Genomic DNA, 17,663 nt, shown 5'->3' on the forward strand with positions numbered 1-17,663 from the left:
GAAGAGACCAATAGTGCCCACTGGATAGCCCATTGGATGGACTTGGCAGCCACGTCAAAAAATCAATTGACTGTAGACGTCAGGGTTTATTTCTGGACTCCATTACATTCCATTGATCTATATGTCTACTCTTATGGCAGCGCCACACTGTTTTGATTACTATAGCTTTGTGGTTTGTCATACTGTGGGGGCTTGTGTCTTGGTGTGATGCTGGGAGCTATGCCACCAGTATTCAGATAATAGCAGGGTCACCCATGGAGGATAGGTTTCAGCTGAGCTTCCAGACTAAGACAGGCTAGGAAGAAGGACCTGGCAGTCTACTTCTGAAAAGCATTAGCCAGTGAAAACCTTATGAATAGCAGCGGAACTTTGTCTGATATAGTGCCGGAAGATGAGCCCCCCAGGTTGGAAGTCACTCAAAAGATGATTGGGGAAGAGCTGCCTCCTCAATGTAGAGTCTACCTTAATGACGTGGATGGAGTAAAGCTTTCGGGACCTTCATTTGCTGATGTGGCATGACTCAAAATGAGAAGAAACAGCTGCAAACATCCATTAATAATCGGAACATGAATGTACAAAGTATGAATCTAGGAAAATTGGAAATCATCAAAAATGAATTCAAATGCATAAACATCAGTATCCTAGGTATTAGTGAGCTGAAATGGACTGCTATTGGTAATTTTGAATCGGACCATCATATAGTCTACTATGCTGGGAATGACAACTTGAAGAGGAGTGGTGTTGCATTCGTTGTCAAAAAGAACATTTCAAGATCTATCCTGAAGTACAACGCTGTCAGTGATAGGAAAATATCCACATGCCTACAAGAAAGACCAGTTAATAGGACTATTATTCAAATTTAGGCACCAACCACTAAGGCTGAAGATGAAGAAATAGAAGATTTTTATCAGCTGCTGCAGTATGAAATTGATCAAACATGCAATCAGGATGCATTGATAATTACTGGTGATTAGAATGCGAAAGTTGGAAACAAAGAAGGATGATCAGTAGTTGAAAAATATGGCCTTGGTGATAGAAACAATGCCAGAGACTGAATGATAGAATTTTGCAAGACCAGAGACTTCTTCATTGCAAATACCTTCTTTCACCAACATAAACAGTGACTATACACATGGACCTCACCAGATGGATCACACAGAAATCAGATTGACTACATCTGTGGAAAGAGACCATGGAAAAGCTGAATATCATCAGTCAGAAAAAGGCCAGGGGCGGACTGTGGAACAGACCATCAGTTGCTCATATGCAAGTTCAAGGTGAAACTGAAGAAAATCAGAGCAAGTCCACGAGAGCCAAAATATGACCTTGAGTATATTCCACCAGAATTTAGAGACCATCTTGAGAATAGATTTGACGCATTGAACACTAATGACTAAAGACCGAACGAGTTGTGGAATGACATGAAGAACATCATACATGAAGGAAGCAAGAGGTCACTGAAAAGACAGGAAAGAAAGAAAAGACAGGAAAGAAAGAAAAGACCAAGATGGATGTCACAGGAGACTCTGAAACTTGCTCACGAACGTTGAGCAGCTAAAGCAAAAGGAAGAAATGATGAAGTAAAAGGACTGAACAGAAGATTCCAAATGGCGGCTCGAGAAGAGAAAGTAAAGTACTATAATGACGTACAAAGAGCTGGAGATAGAAAACCAAAAGTGAAGAACATGTTCTGTGTTTCTCAAGCTGAAAGAACTGAGGAAAAAATTCAAGCCTTGAGTTGAATAGCGAAGGATTCTATAGGGAAAATATTAAATGACACAGGAAGCAACAGAAGAAGATGGAAGGAGTACACAGAGTCATTACACCAAAAAGAATTAGTTGATGTTCAACCATTTCAAGAGGTGGCATATGATCAGGAACCGATGGTACTGAAGGAAGAAGCTCTGAAGGCATTGGCAAAAGACAAGGCTCCAGGAATTTATGGAATATCAATTGAGATGTTTCAACAAATGGATGCAGCCCTGGAGGTGCTCGCTCGTCTATGCCAAGATTTATGGAAGACAGCTTCCTGGCCAACTGACTGGAAGAGATCCATATTTATGCCTATTCCCAAGAAAGGTGATCCAACCAAATAAGGAAATTATAGAACAATACCATTAATATCATATGCAAGCAAAATTTTGCTGAAGATCATTCAAAAATGGCTGCAGCAGTATATTGACAGGGAACTGCCAGAAATTGAGGCTGGTTTCAGAAGAGGATGTGGAACCAGGGATATCATTGCTGATGTCAGATGGATCCTGGCTAAATGCAGAGAACACCAGAAGGATGTTTACCTGTGTTTTATTGACTATGCAAAGGCATTCGACTGTGTGGATCATAACAAATTATGGATAACATTGTGAAGAATGAGAATTCCAGAACACTTAATTGTGCTCATGAGGAATCTTTACATAGATAAAGAGTCAGTTGTTCGGACAGAACAAGGGGATACTGGTTGGTTTAAAGTCCTTTCACCATGCTTATTCTATCTGTATGCTGAGCAAATAATACGAGAAGCTGGACTGTATGAAGAAGAATGAGGCATCAGGATTGGAGGAAGACTCGTTAACAACCTGCGTTATGCAGATAACACAACCTTGGTTGCTGAAAGTGAAGAAGGCTTGAAGCACTTACTAATGAAAACCAGAGACCACAGCCTTCAGTATGGATTGCACCTCAACATAAAGAAAGCAAAAATCCTCACAACTGGACCAATGAGCAATATCATGATAAACGGAGAAAAGATTGAAGTTGTCTAGGATTTCATTTTACTTGGATCCACAATCAACAGCCATGGAAGCAGCAGTCAAGAAATCAAAAGACGCATTGCATTGGGTACATCTGCTGCAAAGGACCTCTTCAAAGTGTTGAAAAGCAAAGATGTCACCTTGAAGACTAAGGCGCGCCTGACCCAAGCCATGGTATTTTCAATCGCGTCATATGCATGTGAAAGCTGGAAAATGAATAAGGAAGACCGAAGAAGAATTGACACCTTTGAATAGCAGTGTTAGTGAAAAGTATTGACTATACCATGGACTGCCAAAAGAATGCACAAATCTGTCTTGGAAAAAGTACAGCCAGAATGCTCCTTAGAGGCAAGGATGGCGAGACTGCTTCTTACATACTTTGGACATGCTATCAGTCCCTGGAGAAGGACATCATGCTTGGCAGAGTACAGGGTCAGCGGAAAAGAGGAAGACCCTCAACGAGATGGATGGACACAGTGGCTGCAACAATGAGCTCAAGCATAGCAATGATTGTAAGGATGGCGCAGGGCTGGGCAGTGTTTTGTCCTATTGTACATAGGGTCACTATGGTTGGAGCAGACTTGAGGGCACCTAACAACAACAACAAAGCTCTGTAGTCTGTTTGGAAGTCAGGAAGTGTGAGTCCTCCAACTTCCTTTTTTTTCTAAGATAGTTTTGGGTATTCTGGGTCCCTTGCAGATTGATAAGAATTTCAGGATCAGATTTTCCGTTTCTGCGATAAAGGCCACTGGGATTTTGACAGCGATTGCCCTGAATTTTCAGGTCACTTTGGGGATGTTGCCATCTTTATATTAATTCATCTGATCCATGAACACAGGGTGTCTTTACATTTATTTAGATCTTTAATTTCTTTCAGCAATGCTTTGGTAGTTTTCAGTGTACAAGTCTTGCACCTACTTAAACTTATTCCTATTATTTTGTTCTTTCTGATGCTATTATAAACGGAATCGTTTTCCTAATTTTCTTTTTGGATTGCTCATTGCTAGTATATATAAATACAGCTGATTTTTGTTTGTTGATTTTGTATTCTGCAACTTTGCTGAATTTACTTATTAGTTCTGTTAAAAAATTTTCTGACAATGTTAATTTTACAGTTTATTTGGTTTCAAAAATATCCAGGGATGGAAGCATATCTCCCCGCAAAACTAGGAAGTACTTCCCTGAACAAAAGCAAGCTGAGAGTTTTTTTTTTTTTTAAATAAAAGCAGAGAGAGAGAACAAAACAAAACATCTTTCATATATTTTGAGGTCATATAAGAGCAAGATGTACAAAACGCCTAAACATTCAAACTTATCTGCTCAACAAGGTCTGTTTAATGTCTGAACTAAAACTTCTGCTCATTTAAGTAAACGTGCAAGCAGAAGTCTTGTGGTGAAAAAGAGAGAATTTCAAACAGGGGGCCCCACTGTGGGACTAGACAAGCTTCTTTAACTGTTTAATTCTTTGAAAGAGATTTTAACTCTAATAAGTCTGGAAAATAAAATACAAATTCAACAGCTCTAACAATTTTTTTTTTTTGTCTGTGGTTTCGTGAAGGTTTTCTATATGTATAAGATTATATCGTCCATACTGAGATATTTTACTTCTTCCTTTCCAGTTTGGATGTTTTTTATTTCTTTCTCTTGCCTAATTGTTCCGGTTATAACTTCCAGTACAATGTTGAGTAGAAGTAGCGAGAGCAGGCATCCTTGTCTTGTTCCTGATCTAGGGAGAAAAAGCTTTCGGTATTTCACCATTAAATATGATGTAGCTGTGGGGTTTTTTGTAGGTGTCTTTTATCAGGTTGAGGAAGTTCCCTTCTATCCTAGTTCGTACAGTGTTTTTTTGTTTTTGCTTTTTGTTATAAAAGGATGTTGAGCTTTTTCAAATGATTTTTCTGAATCAGTTGAGGTGATCAAGTGGTTTCTTTCCTTCATTCTATTAATATGGTATATTGCAGTGACTGATTTTCTTAACTTGGCACTCTTGCATTCCTGGATAGAAATCCCACTTGTTCATGGTGTATAATCCTTTCAGTGTGCTGTGGAGTTTCGTTTGCTGGTATTTTATTGGGGATTTTTGCATCTATTTTCATAAAGGAGATTAGCTTGTAGTTTTCTTTTCTTGTGATGCTGCCTCATAGGATGAATTAGCAAGTATTCTCTCCTCTTCTATCTTTTCAGAAGACTATGAGAAGGATTGGTGTTAGTTTTTCTTTAAATGTTTGGTGGAATTCACCAGTGAAGCCACCTGGTCCTGGGCTTTTCTTTGTTGGGAGCTTTTGGTTACTGATTTAATCTTTTTACTTGTTATATGTCTACTCAGATTTTTTATTTCTTCAGTTTGGTGGTTTGTGTCTTTCTAGGAATTTATCCATTTCATCTAGGTTTCCTAATTTGTTGGTGTATGTGATCATTAAGGTTGTGTGTCAACCTGGCTGGGCCATGATTCTCAGTGGTTTGGCAGTTATGATGTGGTTTGGCAGTTATGATGTAGTTTGGCAGTCGTATGATGACGTGATCACCTCCATGACCAGATTTGATATAATGTGATCATCTCCACGATGGAATCTGTTGTGAGTAGCCAATGAGTTGAAAGGGAGTTTCCTTAGGGGTACAGCCTGCTTCCAGTATAGGTGAACTTTCTGGCAAGGCTCACAGGTTTTGCTCACTCTGGCTCCTATAGTTGGCTCCTGCTTTTCTGACCTACAGTTTTTGTGACTTGAGCTAGCAGCTTACCTGCTATCTTGCCTGCCTATTTTGGAATTTGTCGGTCTCTGCAGCCCGTGAGCCAGGAAAAACCTCCAGTCTGACCCACAGATTTGGAACTTTCCAGAGTGTACAACTGCATGAGCCATTTCCTTGATATAAGTCTCTCTATATATATATTTATGGTTGAACGTTGACTAATTGTTTTTGGTATAATGACTCTGTGTACTCCTTCCATCTTCTTTTGATGCTTCCTGCGTCATTTAATATTTTCCACATAGAATCCTTCACTATTGCAACTCGAGACTTGAATTTTTTCTTCAGTTCTTTCAGCTTGAGAAACGCTGAGCATGTTCTTCCCTTTTGGTTTTCTATCTCCAAGTCTTTGCACATGTCATAATAACACTTTACTTGGTCTTTTTGAGCCGCCCTTTGAAATCTTCTGTTCAGTTCTTTTACTTCATCATTTCTTCATTTTGCTTTAGTTGCTCAACGTTCGTGAGCAAGTTTCAGAGTCTCCTGTGACATCCATCTTGGTCTTTTCTTTCTTTTCTGTCTTTTCAATGACCTCTTGTTTTTTTCATGTATGATGTCCTTTATGCCATTCCACAAGTTGTCTGGTCTTCAGTCACTAGTGTTCGATGCATCAAATCTATCCTTGAGATGGTACTAAAGGAGGAAGTCCAAGCTGCTCTGAAGGCATTGGCCAAAAACAAAGCTCCAGGAATTGACAGAATATCAATTGATCAATTGAGATGTTTCAACAAACAGGTGTAGTGCTGGAGGTGCTCACTCGTCTACGCCAAGAAATATGGAAGACAGCTTCCTGGCCAACTAACTGGAAGAGATCCATATTTATGCATATTCCCAAGAAAGGTGATCCAACCAAATGAGGAAATTATAGAGCAATACCATTAATATCACATGCAAGCAAAATTTTGTGGAAGATCATTCAAAAATGGCTGCAGCAGTATATTGACAGGGAACTGCCAGAAATTCAGGCCGGTTTCAGAAGAGGACATGGAACCAGGGATATCATTGCTGATGTCAGATGGATCCTGGCTAAAAGCAGAGCATACCAGAAGGATGTTTACCTGTGTTTTATTGACTATGCAAAGGCATTCGACTGTGTGGATCATAACAAATTATGGATAACATTGTGAAGAATGGGAATTCCAGAACACTTAATTGTGCTCGTGAGGAACCTTTACATAGATCAAGAGGCAGTTGTTCGGACAGAACAAGGGGATACTGAATGGAGTAAAGTCAGGAAAGGTGTGTGTCAGGGTTGTATTCTTTCACCATACCTATTTAATCTGTATGCTCAGCAAATAACCCGAGACCCTGGACTATATGAAGAAGAAGGGGGTATCAGGATTGGGGGAAGACTCATTAACAACCTGCATTATGAAGATGACACAACCTTGCTTGCTGAAAGTGAAGAGGACTTGAAGCACTTAGTAATGAAGATCAAAGACCACAGCCTTCAGTATGGATTATACCTCAACAGAAAGAAAACAAAAACATAAAGACATATGTTGGTCACAACTGGACCAATAAGCAACATCATGACAAACGCAGAAAAGATTGAAGTTGTAAAGGATTTCATTTTACTTGGATCTACAATCAACAGCCATGGAAGCAGCCGTCAAGAAATCAAAAGATGCATTGCATTGGGTAAATCTGCTGCAAAGGACCTTTTTAAAGTGTTGAAAAGTAAAGATGTCACCTTGAAGACTAAGGTGTGCCTGACCCAAGCTATGGTATTTTCAGTTGCATCACATGCATGTGAAAGCTGGAAAATGAATAAGGAAGACCAAAGAAGAATTGACACCTTTGAATTGTGTTGGCGAAGAGTATTGAATGTACCATGGACTGCCAAAAGAATGCACAAATCTGTCTCAGAAGAAGTATAACCAGAATGCTTCTTAGAAGCAACGATGGCGAGACTGCGTTGTACATACTTTGGACATGTTGTCAGGAGGTATCAGCTTCTGGAGAAGGACATCATGCTTGGCAGAGTACAGGGTCAGTGGAAAAGAGGAAGACCCTCAACGAGGTGGATTGACACAGTGGCTGCAGCAATGGGCTCAATCGTAACAATGATTGTAAGGATGGCACAGGATTGGGCAGTGTTTCGTTCTGTTGTGCACAGAGTCACTATGAGTCAGAACTGACTCAACGGCACCTAACAACAGTGACACAAGTTGCACTCCCTATAATGTGACAGCATACTCCTCCTTTCCACCCTGGATTTCACGTGTCCATTCAACCAGCTCCTGTCCCCTTCTGCCTTCTCATCTCACTTCTGGATGAGAGGTGCCCATTTAGTCTTATATATTTACTTGAGCTAAGAAGAACACTCCTCACAAGTATCATTTTATGTCTTATAGTCCAGACTAATCTTTGTCTGAAGAGCTGGCTTCAGGAATGGTTTCAGTTTTGGGCTAAAAGAGAGTCCAGGGGCCATGTCTTCCGAGGTCCCTCCAGTCTCAGTCAGACCATTAAGTCTGGTCTTTTTACTAGAACTTGAGTTCTGTACCCCAATTTTCTCCTGCTCCATCAGGGACTTTCTGTTGCGTTACCTGTAATGGTGGTCATTGATGGTAGCCAGGCACCATCTAGTTCTTCTGGTCTCAGGCTGATGGAGTCTCTGGTTTATACCGCCCTTTCTGTCTCTTGGGCTCATATTTTCCTTGTGTCTTTGGTGTCCTTCATTCTCTTTTCCTCCAAGGGTGTTGGGACCAATTGATGCATCTTAGATGGCCACTTTCTAGCTTTTAAGACTCCAGATACCCCTCACCAAAGTGGAACACATAACATTTTCTTAATAAACTTTATTGTGCAAATTGACCTAGTTGTCCCCTGAAGCCATGGTACCCAGACCCCTGCCCCTGATACTCTATCCCTTGAAGTCTTTGATTATATTCAGGAAACTTCTTAGCTTTTGGTTTAGTCCAGTTGTACTGACTTCCCCTGTTTTGTATGTTGTCCTTCCCTTCACCTAAGATAATTCTTGTCTACTATTTTTTTTTTTTTTTTAGTTAGTGAATACCCCCTCTCTCCCTCCCTACCTTCGTAACCATCAAAGAATGTTTTCTTCTGTGTTTAAACCTTTTCTTGAGTTCTTATAATAGTGGTCTCATACAATATTTGTCCTTTTACAACTGACTCATCGCTCAGCATAATGCCTTCCAGATTGATCCACGTTATGAGGTGTTTTGTAGTTACATGTTCTTCATCATTTCATAGTATTCCATTGTGTGAACACACCATCATTTGTTTATCCATTCATCTGTTGATGGGCACCTAGGTTGTTTCCATCTTTTTGCTATTGTGAACAGTGTTCCCGTGAACATGGGTGTGCATGTATCTATTCACCAACACTTCATTTTTAAGTACAAATCTGTAACAGTCAAGATGAGCTAGATTGTGCTGTGGTAACAAACAATCCAAGGAATCCCTGGGTGGTGCAAGGGGTTAAGTGCTCGACTGCCAGCTGAAAGGTTGGTGGTTTGAAGTTGCCCAGAAGTGCCTTGGAAGAAAGGTCTGGCAATCTACTTCTGAAAAATCACAGCCTTGAAAAACCCTGTGAAGCAGTTATACTCTGCATACATGTTGTCATGTGTTGGAGTCAACTTGATGGCAACTAACAACAACACCAAACAATCCCACATCTCGGTGACTTAAAAGAAAGCTTTGCTTCTTGGCCATGCTACACCTTCATGTGGCTTTTTGGTCGTTCAGGGTCTAGTATTTCAGTCACTCAGGGACTCAGGCTGGAGGCTCCTCTGAGCATGTGCTTCCATGACTGCAGGCTGAAGCAGGGGAGTGTCACACACAGTTTCTTTCTTTCTTTTTTTTTTAATTTTTATTTTGGTTTAAGTGAAAGTTTACAAATCAGGTCAGTCTCTCATATAGAAATTTGAATATACCTTACTATGTACTCCTAGTTGTTCTCTCCCTAATGAGACAGCACACTCCTCTCCACCCAGTATTTCCTGTGTCCTTTCAGCCAGCTTCTGTCTCCCTCTGCCTTCTCATCTCCCCTCCAGACAGGAGCTGCCCACATACTCCCATGCGACTACCTGATCCAATAAGCTCACTCTTCATCAGTATCCTTTTCGATCCCTTAGTCCAGTCCAATCTCTGTCTGAAGAGTTGGCTTTGGGAATGGTTCCTGTCTTGGGCTAACAGAAGGTGTGGGCACCATGACCTCCAGGGTCCTTCTAGTCTCAGTCAGACCAGTAAGTCTGGTCTTTTTACAAAAATTTGAGGTCTGCATCCCACTGCTCTCCTGCTTCTTCAGGGATTCTCTGTTGTGTTCCCTGTCAGGGCAGTCATCGGTTGTAGCTGGGCACCATCTAGTTCTTCTGGTCTCAGACCGATGTAGTCTCTGATTTAATTGGCCCTTTCTGTCTCTTGGGCTCATAATTACCTTGTGTCTTCGGTGTTCTTCGTTCTCCTTTGCTCCAGGTAGGTTGAGACCAATTGACACTTCTTAGATAGCCACTTGCTAGCGTTTAAGACCCCAGACACCACTCTCCAAAGTGGGATGCAGAATGTTTTCTTAATGGATTTTATTATGCCAATCTACCTAGATGTCACCTGAAACCATGGTCCCCAAAACCCCATCCCTGCTACACTGGCCTTCGAAGTGTTCAGTTTGTTCAGGAAATGTCTTTGCTCTTGGTTTAGTCCACTTGTGTTGACTTCTCTTGTATTGTGTGTTGTCTTTCCCTTCACCTAAATTAGTTCTTGTCTACTACCTATTTAGTGAATACCACTCTCCTTCCCTCCCACCCCACTCTCGTAACCATCAAAGAATATTTTCTTCTCCATTTAAACTTTTTCTTGAGTTCTTATAATAGTTGTCTTATACAATATGTGTCTTTTTGCAACTGACTAATTTCACTCAGCATAATGCCTTCCAGATTCTTCCGTGTTGTGAAATGTTTTGCAGATTCCTCATTGTTCTTTACTGATGTGTGATATTTCATCGCACACACAGTTTCCTAAAGATTTTGTCCAGGAGCAACGCCCATCACCTCTGCTTCTATTTCATTGACCAAAGCAAGTCTCATGATCTCACCTAACGTCAGGGCCAGGGCGGGTGGGGAAGTGCTTCCCTGCCATTTGTGCAGAAGGAGGGAAGCTGGAATATTTGGTGAGCAGCACTAATGACAACTATAGTCAAGTATGCAAACTTCCAAGGAGCTGGGGGGTTATAGCCTGAAGGAGAGGAGAGCTAACCTGGAGGAGATGGTGAGGAACCAGGGTGGTCACTCCAGCACCTCTAGGCTCCAAATACCGGGCATATGGGTGTGGAGGAGGGTGGAGCCTCCACGTGAGATGGCTGAGAGGCAGTTTCATCATCCAGGGGAGAGCTGGGTTTCCGGTACAGCAAGAAGGTAGGAGTACCCTGTCCTATAGGAACTGTTCACCCTGAAACTCAGGGAATAATGCTTTCATCCTCTGTTCCATCCTCCCCCAAGTCTTCTCTAGTATCTGCCCTGATTTTATGTAGCCATCTGGTGCAGCTGCCCCAGTCTTCAAGCACTGGTTCCCCACTTGTTCTGGCTATACTCTTCATGGCTGCAGCTATCACCACCAACTTCTGAAGAAAGGGCTTGGGGAGAAAGGGACTGTTGCTGTTGGACAAATACCTTGTTGTCAATGTTGCACGACTGGAAAGAGAGGAAATCTACTTTTGGAGATTATTTCAGATCGCTTCTGTGGAAGATAAATGCTACGTGCACCTTATTTTTAAGTGAAGTAAACTCCATCTATTCCACTCCACTTACACCTTGTGTGTAGCAATGATGAGGTAGAACCATAAGTCAACTTTCAAAGCTTCAGCCAGAACCGGCAATAGAATTTTCAGGATCTTTGCGAAACTGAAAACATGACGCCCCTTGTTTGAGGACAACTAAGAATTTTCAGATGGCAACAGCTGAGCATCAAACCAAGCACAGGCCCGTCTGAACACAGAACTGTGATGCCAGCCCTGCTTCCCGCAACCATAACCCAGCCCAGGGATGGGACCAGACACTGAGAGGGGGTCCTGTGGCAGTGTTTCCTCTAGCTAGATCCTGGATGGGTGAATGAGGGATGCTACAGTTCCTTCTTCTTTGTTCTATTCGTTAGAAGCAACTGTCTACGTCAGCACACACTCAAGGGGAAGGGGATCACCTCCATCCCCTGAGGGAGTCTCAGAGCATTAGTAATCATATGTTAAACCGCCTCAGGGGAGGAGCAGCAGCCTGGCTGAGCCAGGGCCTGGGGCTGGCCTGGAGAAGGTGGGCTGACAGCACATTGAGGCTGAGAGAGAGTTTCAGGGCTGAGACAGGATTCAAGGGCTTGGTTGTGGGAGCAGCCAGGGGGAAAGGAACCCTGATTGGGAAGGAGTATCAAGAGAAGGGACTGCTTGAGCTCTGGAGTCTCTCCCTCAAAGTGGAGTTTCTAACACACAGAGATGAAACTTTCCTTGATAGACAGCTCTTCCTCCAGCCTGGCCACCGCAGGCCTTGTTTCATGAACTTCTGGCCGACCTGGCCTGAGGCTGGTTATCTGCAGACACCACCATGCTCCTCCATCCGCCGCGAGTGTCCAGCCTCCTGCTGGGAGCTCCTGGTCCTGCTCCTGGCCATCGTTGACTGCAGAGGAGCCCCCTCTGTCCTCGTAAGGCTGCTCATCCCCCAGTGTCCCCTTTTCACACCCCCCACCCCACCATGGGGCATCGCCTGGTGTCGCCCAGGCCTTCCTTTGCCAGGTCACCTAGCCCCTTCCTTTGGCCCTCCCAAGTGTCTCTCAGCCCTCTCTGTCCTCTTGGACCCACCCATCACAAAGCCACAGGTGCAGGGGAGGGATTTTCCTGAAATTCCATCACCCCTTCAAGATAAGGTCTTGTGATAGAGTTTTCCATACCCATCTGGGCTGGGATGTCAGCTGGATGGAACCCTACGTATCTGTGCTTGCTGCCCCGCCCATGCAGAGAAGGCCACAGGGAAGCTTTGTTGATCAGCTGAGTGAATGTACCATCTAGCACCATCTCATTCATGGAATGGTGCAGTGGTTAAGATCTAGGGCTCTTAGCTATGGCTGCTAACCAAAAGGTCAGCCGTTTGAATTCACCAGCCATTCCTTGAAAACCCTCTGGGGCAACTAAGAATTTTCAGATGGCAACAGCTGAGCATCGAACCATGAGTCGGAATCAACTTGACAGCAAGGTTTTCTTTTTTTAATCTCAGCTTGGAGCCTGCATGCAGTAGGTCCTTCCAGGGTGTTTGTTAAATGCTGACCTGTGATGGCCCTCTCTTCTCCCACTTTCATACAGGTGGCTTCTCAATCCAGGGGGAAAGGGCATGACCATGGTAACTCCCAGTGTGTGGGAGTGGCATGATTTGATCCCAGGTCCCTGCCCATCTCCCCTGGGAGGCGACTGGTGCAGAGAAAGAAAACCTGCTTTATCCATCACGCAAGTGCTGGTGCTAGGACAGGGCAGCCAGTCCCCGAACCCAAGGCAGCATCCTCTAGGGATGCGGAGAGAGGTACAGGGCACAGATCAACCATAGCATGTCAGTAGATATGAAGAAATGAGCACCCAGAGGCTGGAGAGCGTTGGGTCTGTTTTGGGCAGGGAGTTCCAGGTCCTTTCTGAGGAGGTGACCTAACATAAGCAGCCAACAGTGGAAGTGAGAGTAACAGGGATGTGGCTCATTAAGAAAGAGGTGCCCAGATCCCAGGATGGGGTGGGGCCAGGTTAGGGGGGCTTCTGGGTTTGGGTTGATTTCTCTAAATGGAAGTCCCTGGGATTTGAGCAGGAATGTGGCAAAATTTGGTTTTGGTTGTTGCGGTCCCTTTGGCTGCTGTGAAGGCAATAGACCGAGGGGCCAACTTACCTGATGGCAGGCAAAGGCAGACAGGGATCCACTTGGACTGGCTTGGGGGTGGACCCAGGTGCCCGTGGGTGAGCATGGGGTACTGAGAGGAGGGCTCCGCTAAAGGGACAAGGGTCTCACTCCAGGAGAAGGAAGTTCAGAGCAAGACGGGATGGGGCCCACGTTCAGTGAAAAAAGCCCTCAAGTGGAGCACGGCTCCTGGGGCTGGGAGCAGGTAGGTAGAAGGAGAACTGGGACTGGCAGGGGCTTGTTCACTGGCTGCGAGAATAACAAGCCGGCACAGAAATGGAGTGGCAAGTGGGAAAACATGCCGTGGTAAATATCCTGTAGCCACATTAAGAAAGCAAAATGAAATTGTGAAAGGAATTTTAATGATCTCTTTTGTTCAGCCCAATATGCCCAAAATAATATTATCTCAACATACAGCCAACAAAGATGATCATTGATGAAATAGCTTGCACCCTGTCTTGTCCTGAAGTCTGCAGAAGCTGGTGTGTGTCCTACACTAAAGGGCTTTCCCCAAGTGCAGGGCCTCAGAAACTGCCCAGTCTACCCAGGAGCACTGCCAGCATAGAGGTGGCCACAGGGAAGGACCAGCAAAGGGGACCAAGGCAGGGAATTCAAGGAGGGAGAGAACCAGTGAGCTGGTCCCACAAGCCAGGAAGGGCTGCAGGGAAGACGGTTGACCAGCAAGCCTGGAGCCCCAGGGAGCCAGGTCAGGCTGGAGAGCTGAGTGGCTTGGCCCAGCAAGGGGGCCCCCGGTGGCCTTGACAAGACCCCTTAGGGAGGCAAGGAGGAACAGCTGCTGGGTGCGGGTTCCCAGGGGGCAGGTGGGAACTCAGGAGGCCTGGGGAAGGGGCAGGGGCCTCGGGGCCCCAACCTAAAATGAGGTGTGCATGTGTTTTTCAACAAAATTGAAGAGCAGAGCTGTCATTTCTCAGCTGAGTCATGGAGGAACTGTGGAATCACAGGTGCTTTACCTTGCAGTGCTCTGATTTCCCCACCTTTCTGTGGGCTGAGGCAGGAAAAGAAAAGCTTGGTAACCTCAGGAAGCCACTGGGGGCAGGGATGTCACAGCCCCTGCTCCTTGGGGGTGGGGCTCAGCCCAGGGCCTCCATCCTACCCCTGAGGCCCCTCAGGCCCTTGTATAACTTGATGAGGGGCAGGAGGGAAGGAAGGGACATACCCTGGGGCACCGTGCTCCCCTGAACCATGATGCCGCCCAGTTGTCAGCAGGTACTCTATACCCAGTTCCTGGTGACCCTGGAAGAAGGCCTGGGGGCTCCTGGGGGCAGCAAGCCTTGGCTCTGAGTCTATGATCTGTAGCTAGGAGGCACATCAAGTTTAGGGAACCCAAGCCTCCTTTGGGAGCCTGGACTTTAGCCCCAGGGAAGGGTAGTGGGTTTAAAAGGAAAAGACCTGAACCAGGAGATTAGTAGGCTTGGGAGGAATCCCTCTGGGGGTTCACCTCCCTCTGGGGGTTCACCTCCCTCTTAGGGTTCACCTACCTCTAGGTTCCACCTCCCTCAGGGGCCCTGGAATGTGGCGGTCAGTGTGAAGACCCTTTAGGGGGGAAGTGAGGACCTGAAGCACGCTAGGGGCCAGGGTGGGAAGCCAGCTGGGGCAACTTCCAGGCTAATGAAACATCCCCAGGTCACCCACACACTAAAGGGGAAGCTGAGGGGCAGCTGAGCAACTTCCTGACCTAACAGCACCCCCATATCCCTCAGCCCTTCCTCTCACACAGCTCTAGAGTAATTGGAGCCCAGGAATTTGTCCCCCCTGCCCCCCCCCATCAACGCCCAGCCAATTCATCAATTTACAAAACACCAGGAAACAGAAATTACTGAGAAAAAGGAACTACTGAGTCTTTGGGGGGGCTGAGGTGGGAGGCCCTAGCAAGGACCCTCCCTCAGCATCCGGAACCCATTAACACTTCATCTGGGCATCACTAAGCTCACTTCCCTACCCTTCTTTACACGCGACAGCACTGATCCCCCCAAACCCAGGAGATGATCAAGGAGGGGCAAGAAGTGACTGTGGTGGGGGCACCCCACAATTCGGCACCCGTGATGTCCACTGTGATCAACATCCAGAGGGAGATCCCTGTGCCTGACCATGTCATCTGGTCCCTCTTCAACACACTTTTCCTGAACTGGTGCTGCCTGGGCTTCTTAGCCTTCGCCTTCTCAGTGAAGGTGCGTGTGGGTGGTGGTGTGCCAGGGTGGGGTGTGCGCTCGGGGTGCCCTCTGCCCAGATGGGTCTGGGGCGGGCTGGAGCCTGTACGTGCCTGTGTGTGTGCAGGTGTGTGTTTGTGTGTGTCTTTTGTCCGTGTGTGTGTGCTTCTGTGTGTTGGGGAGTCTATCCCAGTGTAGGTCTGCAAAGAAGCTACAAGGGGTCCATGGGGATGGCTGTGGTCAGACTTTACTCCCCCAGCCCCAAGGACTTCTCCTTCCCTCATAGCCTTAAAAAGAAAATTCACCCCACAGGCCCTCAGGCTCAGAAAACACAAAGTGCAGGCACTTGGGGACATGGGGCCATAGCAGAGGGAAAGGAACCCAAGGCTCCCTGGAGGGACTGAGGGGCTGTGGGGAGGTACCGGCCCCAGCAAGGAGGGACAGAAACTGTCCTGTTTGGGCTCTAGGGAGCTGTGGGGGTCCCCGATGTGGGTGAGGGCACGTGCAGGCTGCACTGTGGACCGAGGACCAGGGGGACCTGAAATCCACCATCAGCTCCTGGCTCCCAGCAGGTTCCCTCCCAGGTCCCCTCATTATCTTGTCTCCCCCAGTCTAGGGACCGGAAGATGGTGGGTGACTTGACGGGGGCCCAGAGCTACGCGTCCACCGCCAAGCGACTGAACATCTCTGCCGTGGTCATTGGTCTCGTACTGACCATCATCACCGTCATTCTTTTTGCAGCTCGATTAGTGATATTTTTCCACTTCCTTTTACACTCAATAAAGAACCGTCAACACTATTAGTCGCTGCCCACTGCTGCAGCCCGAGCCCTCCCACCGCTGGCCCTGCATCCTGCCTGTTGACCCCCACCGCTGGCCCTGCATCCTGCCTGTTGACCCCCACCCCCTTTTACAGCAGTTTTCACATTTGTCTCTGTCTATGAATGAATTCAATAAAGTGCCTGTGTGTGTAACAGTGCTGTGACATCGCCTGGGCTGGGGGGGGGGGTCTGCCCTGGTTCTCCAGCCTGGTCCTGAGCCTGAGCTGAGGCTGTGAACAGGGCGGGGCTCTCAGCAATACTGTCTCTGGACCAGAGAGAAGGGAGAGCCCTTCCTTCTGCAGGACGCTTCTCTGGCCACGGCTGGGCACACCTGGGGGAAGGTGGGTGGCCCCAGCTGGCTGCACCTCCTGCTCCATGAAGCTGGGACAAGACTGAGATGCAGTGTTGCCAGCCCTCCCTGACTTGGCTGGTGTGGCTCCAGTGAGTCGGGCTGGGGGACCAAATCCTAGAAACAAAGGCTAGAAGACCCTTCAGTGAGGCTCTCTGGCACATTGAGGACACTGAGGAGCTGAGCCTGGGCCTCTGCTGGGTTGGGGGCTGCACATGGGGGGGTGGGGCCATCCTCACCCGGATCCAGGGGAAGAACATGCCTGGGGCAGATATAGAGCAGGGTGGGGAGTGGGCCTGCTGGCTGGGGGCAAGGGCGGATGGTGCACAAGGCCCCTCCCTCCACCCCCATTCTGCAGGAGGAGGGAGTCTCCCTGGGGAGGTGTTGAGATGTCTGGAGGACCCAGGCCACCCTGGGACCTTTCCCATGGCCAGCGTTCAGGCTTGTCTCAGAAAGCTGGCCCTTCTGGTACAGATGCACCGCCCTTTGGGGGGATCCCGGCACGTCTGGGTCCTAGCAGAGGGCAGGGTACCAGGTCCTGTCTGCTGAAGCCAGTAGCTTGTCAACCTATGTTTTTTGTGGCTATCCTGGACGCCCCCCCCCCCGTTTCATCCGTCCTAGAGTAAAAACTCCTGACTCTGTTAGAATAAAATGATTGTAGTGTAAAAAATCACAAACTTTAGTAAAGCAAAAAGAAAGTTTTATTTGGCATGTACTCAAAAAGGACAAAAGTGGGAAACGGACCAGCTGCTGCCACAGCCAGGTCTGCCTGGTTCCAGGAATTGGTGAGTCATCAGCATATGTTAACACCCCAGAGGGGCAAAACCACTGGACGCTTCACCTTTTCAGATTGGCTAAAAACTGCTAGATCAACGGGATTCTACATTTTGAATCGTCTTTCTTAATAATCGCTGGTGCAGGTTTCAGTAACGACAGTCAGGAGGGTCTTCATTTATC

The 17,663-nt window shown here is 46.4% G+C and overlaps 1 protein-coding gene across 2 annotated transcripts; it reads left to right on the forward strand.

The window, feature by feature from the left end:
- Positions 1–14,541: 14,541 nt before the first annotated feature.
- On the forward strand, positions 14,542–16,510 carry LOC126079278 (interferon-induced transmembrane protein 2-like). 2 transcript variants are annotated; one of them, XM_049890200.1, is made up of 3 exons: positions 14,542–14,596; positions 15,349–15,558; positions 16,149–16,510. In XM_049890200.1, the coding sequence occupies exons 2-3, from the start codon at positions 15,373–15,375 to the stop codon at positions 16,338–16,340; spliced, it is 378 nt and encodes a 125-aa protein (XP_049746157.1). In that variant the 5' UTR covers positions 14,542–14,596; positions 15,349–15,372; the 3' UTR covers positions 16,341–16,510. The 2 variants fall into 2 exon arrangements, with proteins under 2 accessions (XP_049746157.1, XP_049746156.1); XM_049890199.1 differs by lacking the exon at positions 14,542–14,596 and having other exon boundaries at positions 15,307–15,558.
- Positions 16,511–17,663: the final 1,153 nt, after the last annotated feature.

The sequence above is a fragment of the Elephas maximus genome, chromosome 7, assembly GCF_024166365.1.
Source record: "Elephas maximus indicus isolate mEleMax1 chromosome 7, mEleMax1 primary haplotype, whole genome shotgun sequence".
NCBI lineage: Eukaryota > Metazoa > Chordata > Mammalia > Proboscidea > Elephantidae > Elephas > Elephas maximus.

Excerpts from the sequence above, each read along its gene's own strand:
- LOC126079278 (XM_049890200.1), top strand. The coding sequence starts at position 15,373 with ATGATCAAGGAGGGGCAAGAAGTGACTGTGGTGGGGGCACCCCACAAT. Across the intron at positions 15,559-16,148 it reads CCTTCGCCTTCTCAGTGAAG|TCTAGGGACCGGAAGATGGT; the intron begins GTGCGTGTGGGT and ends TGTCTCCCCCAG.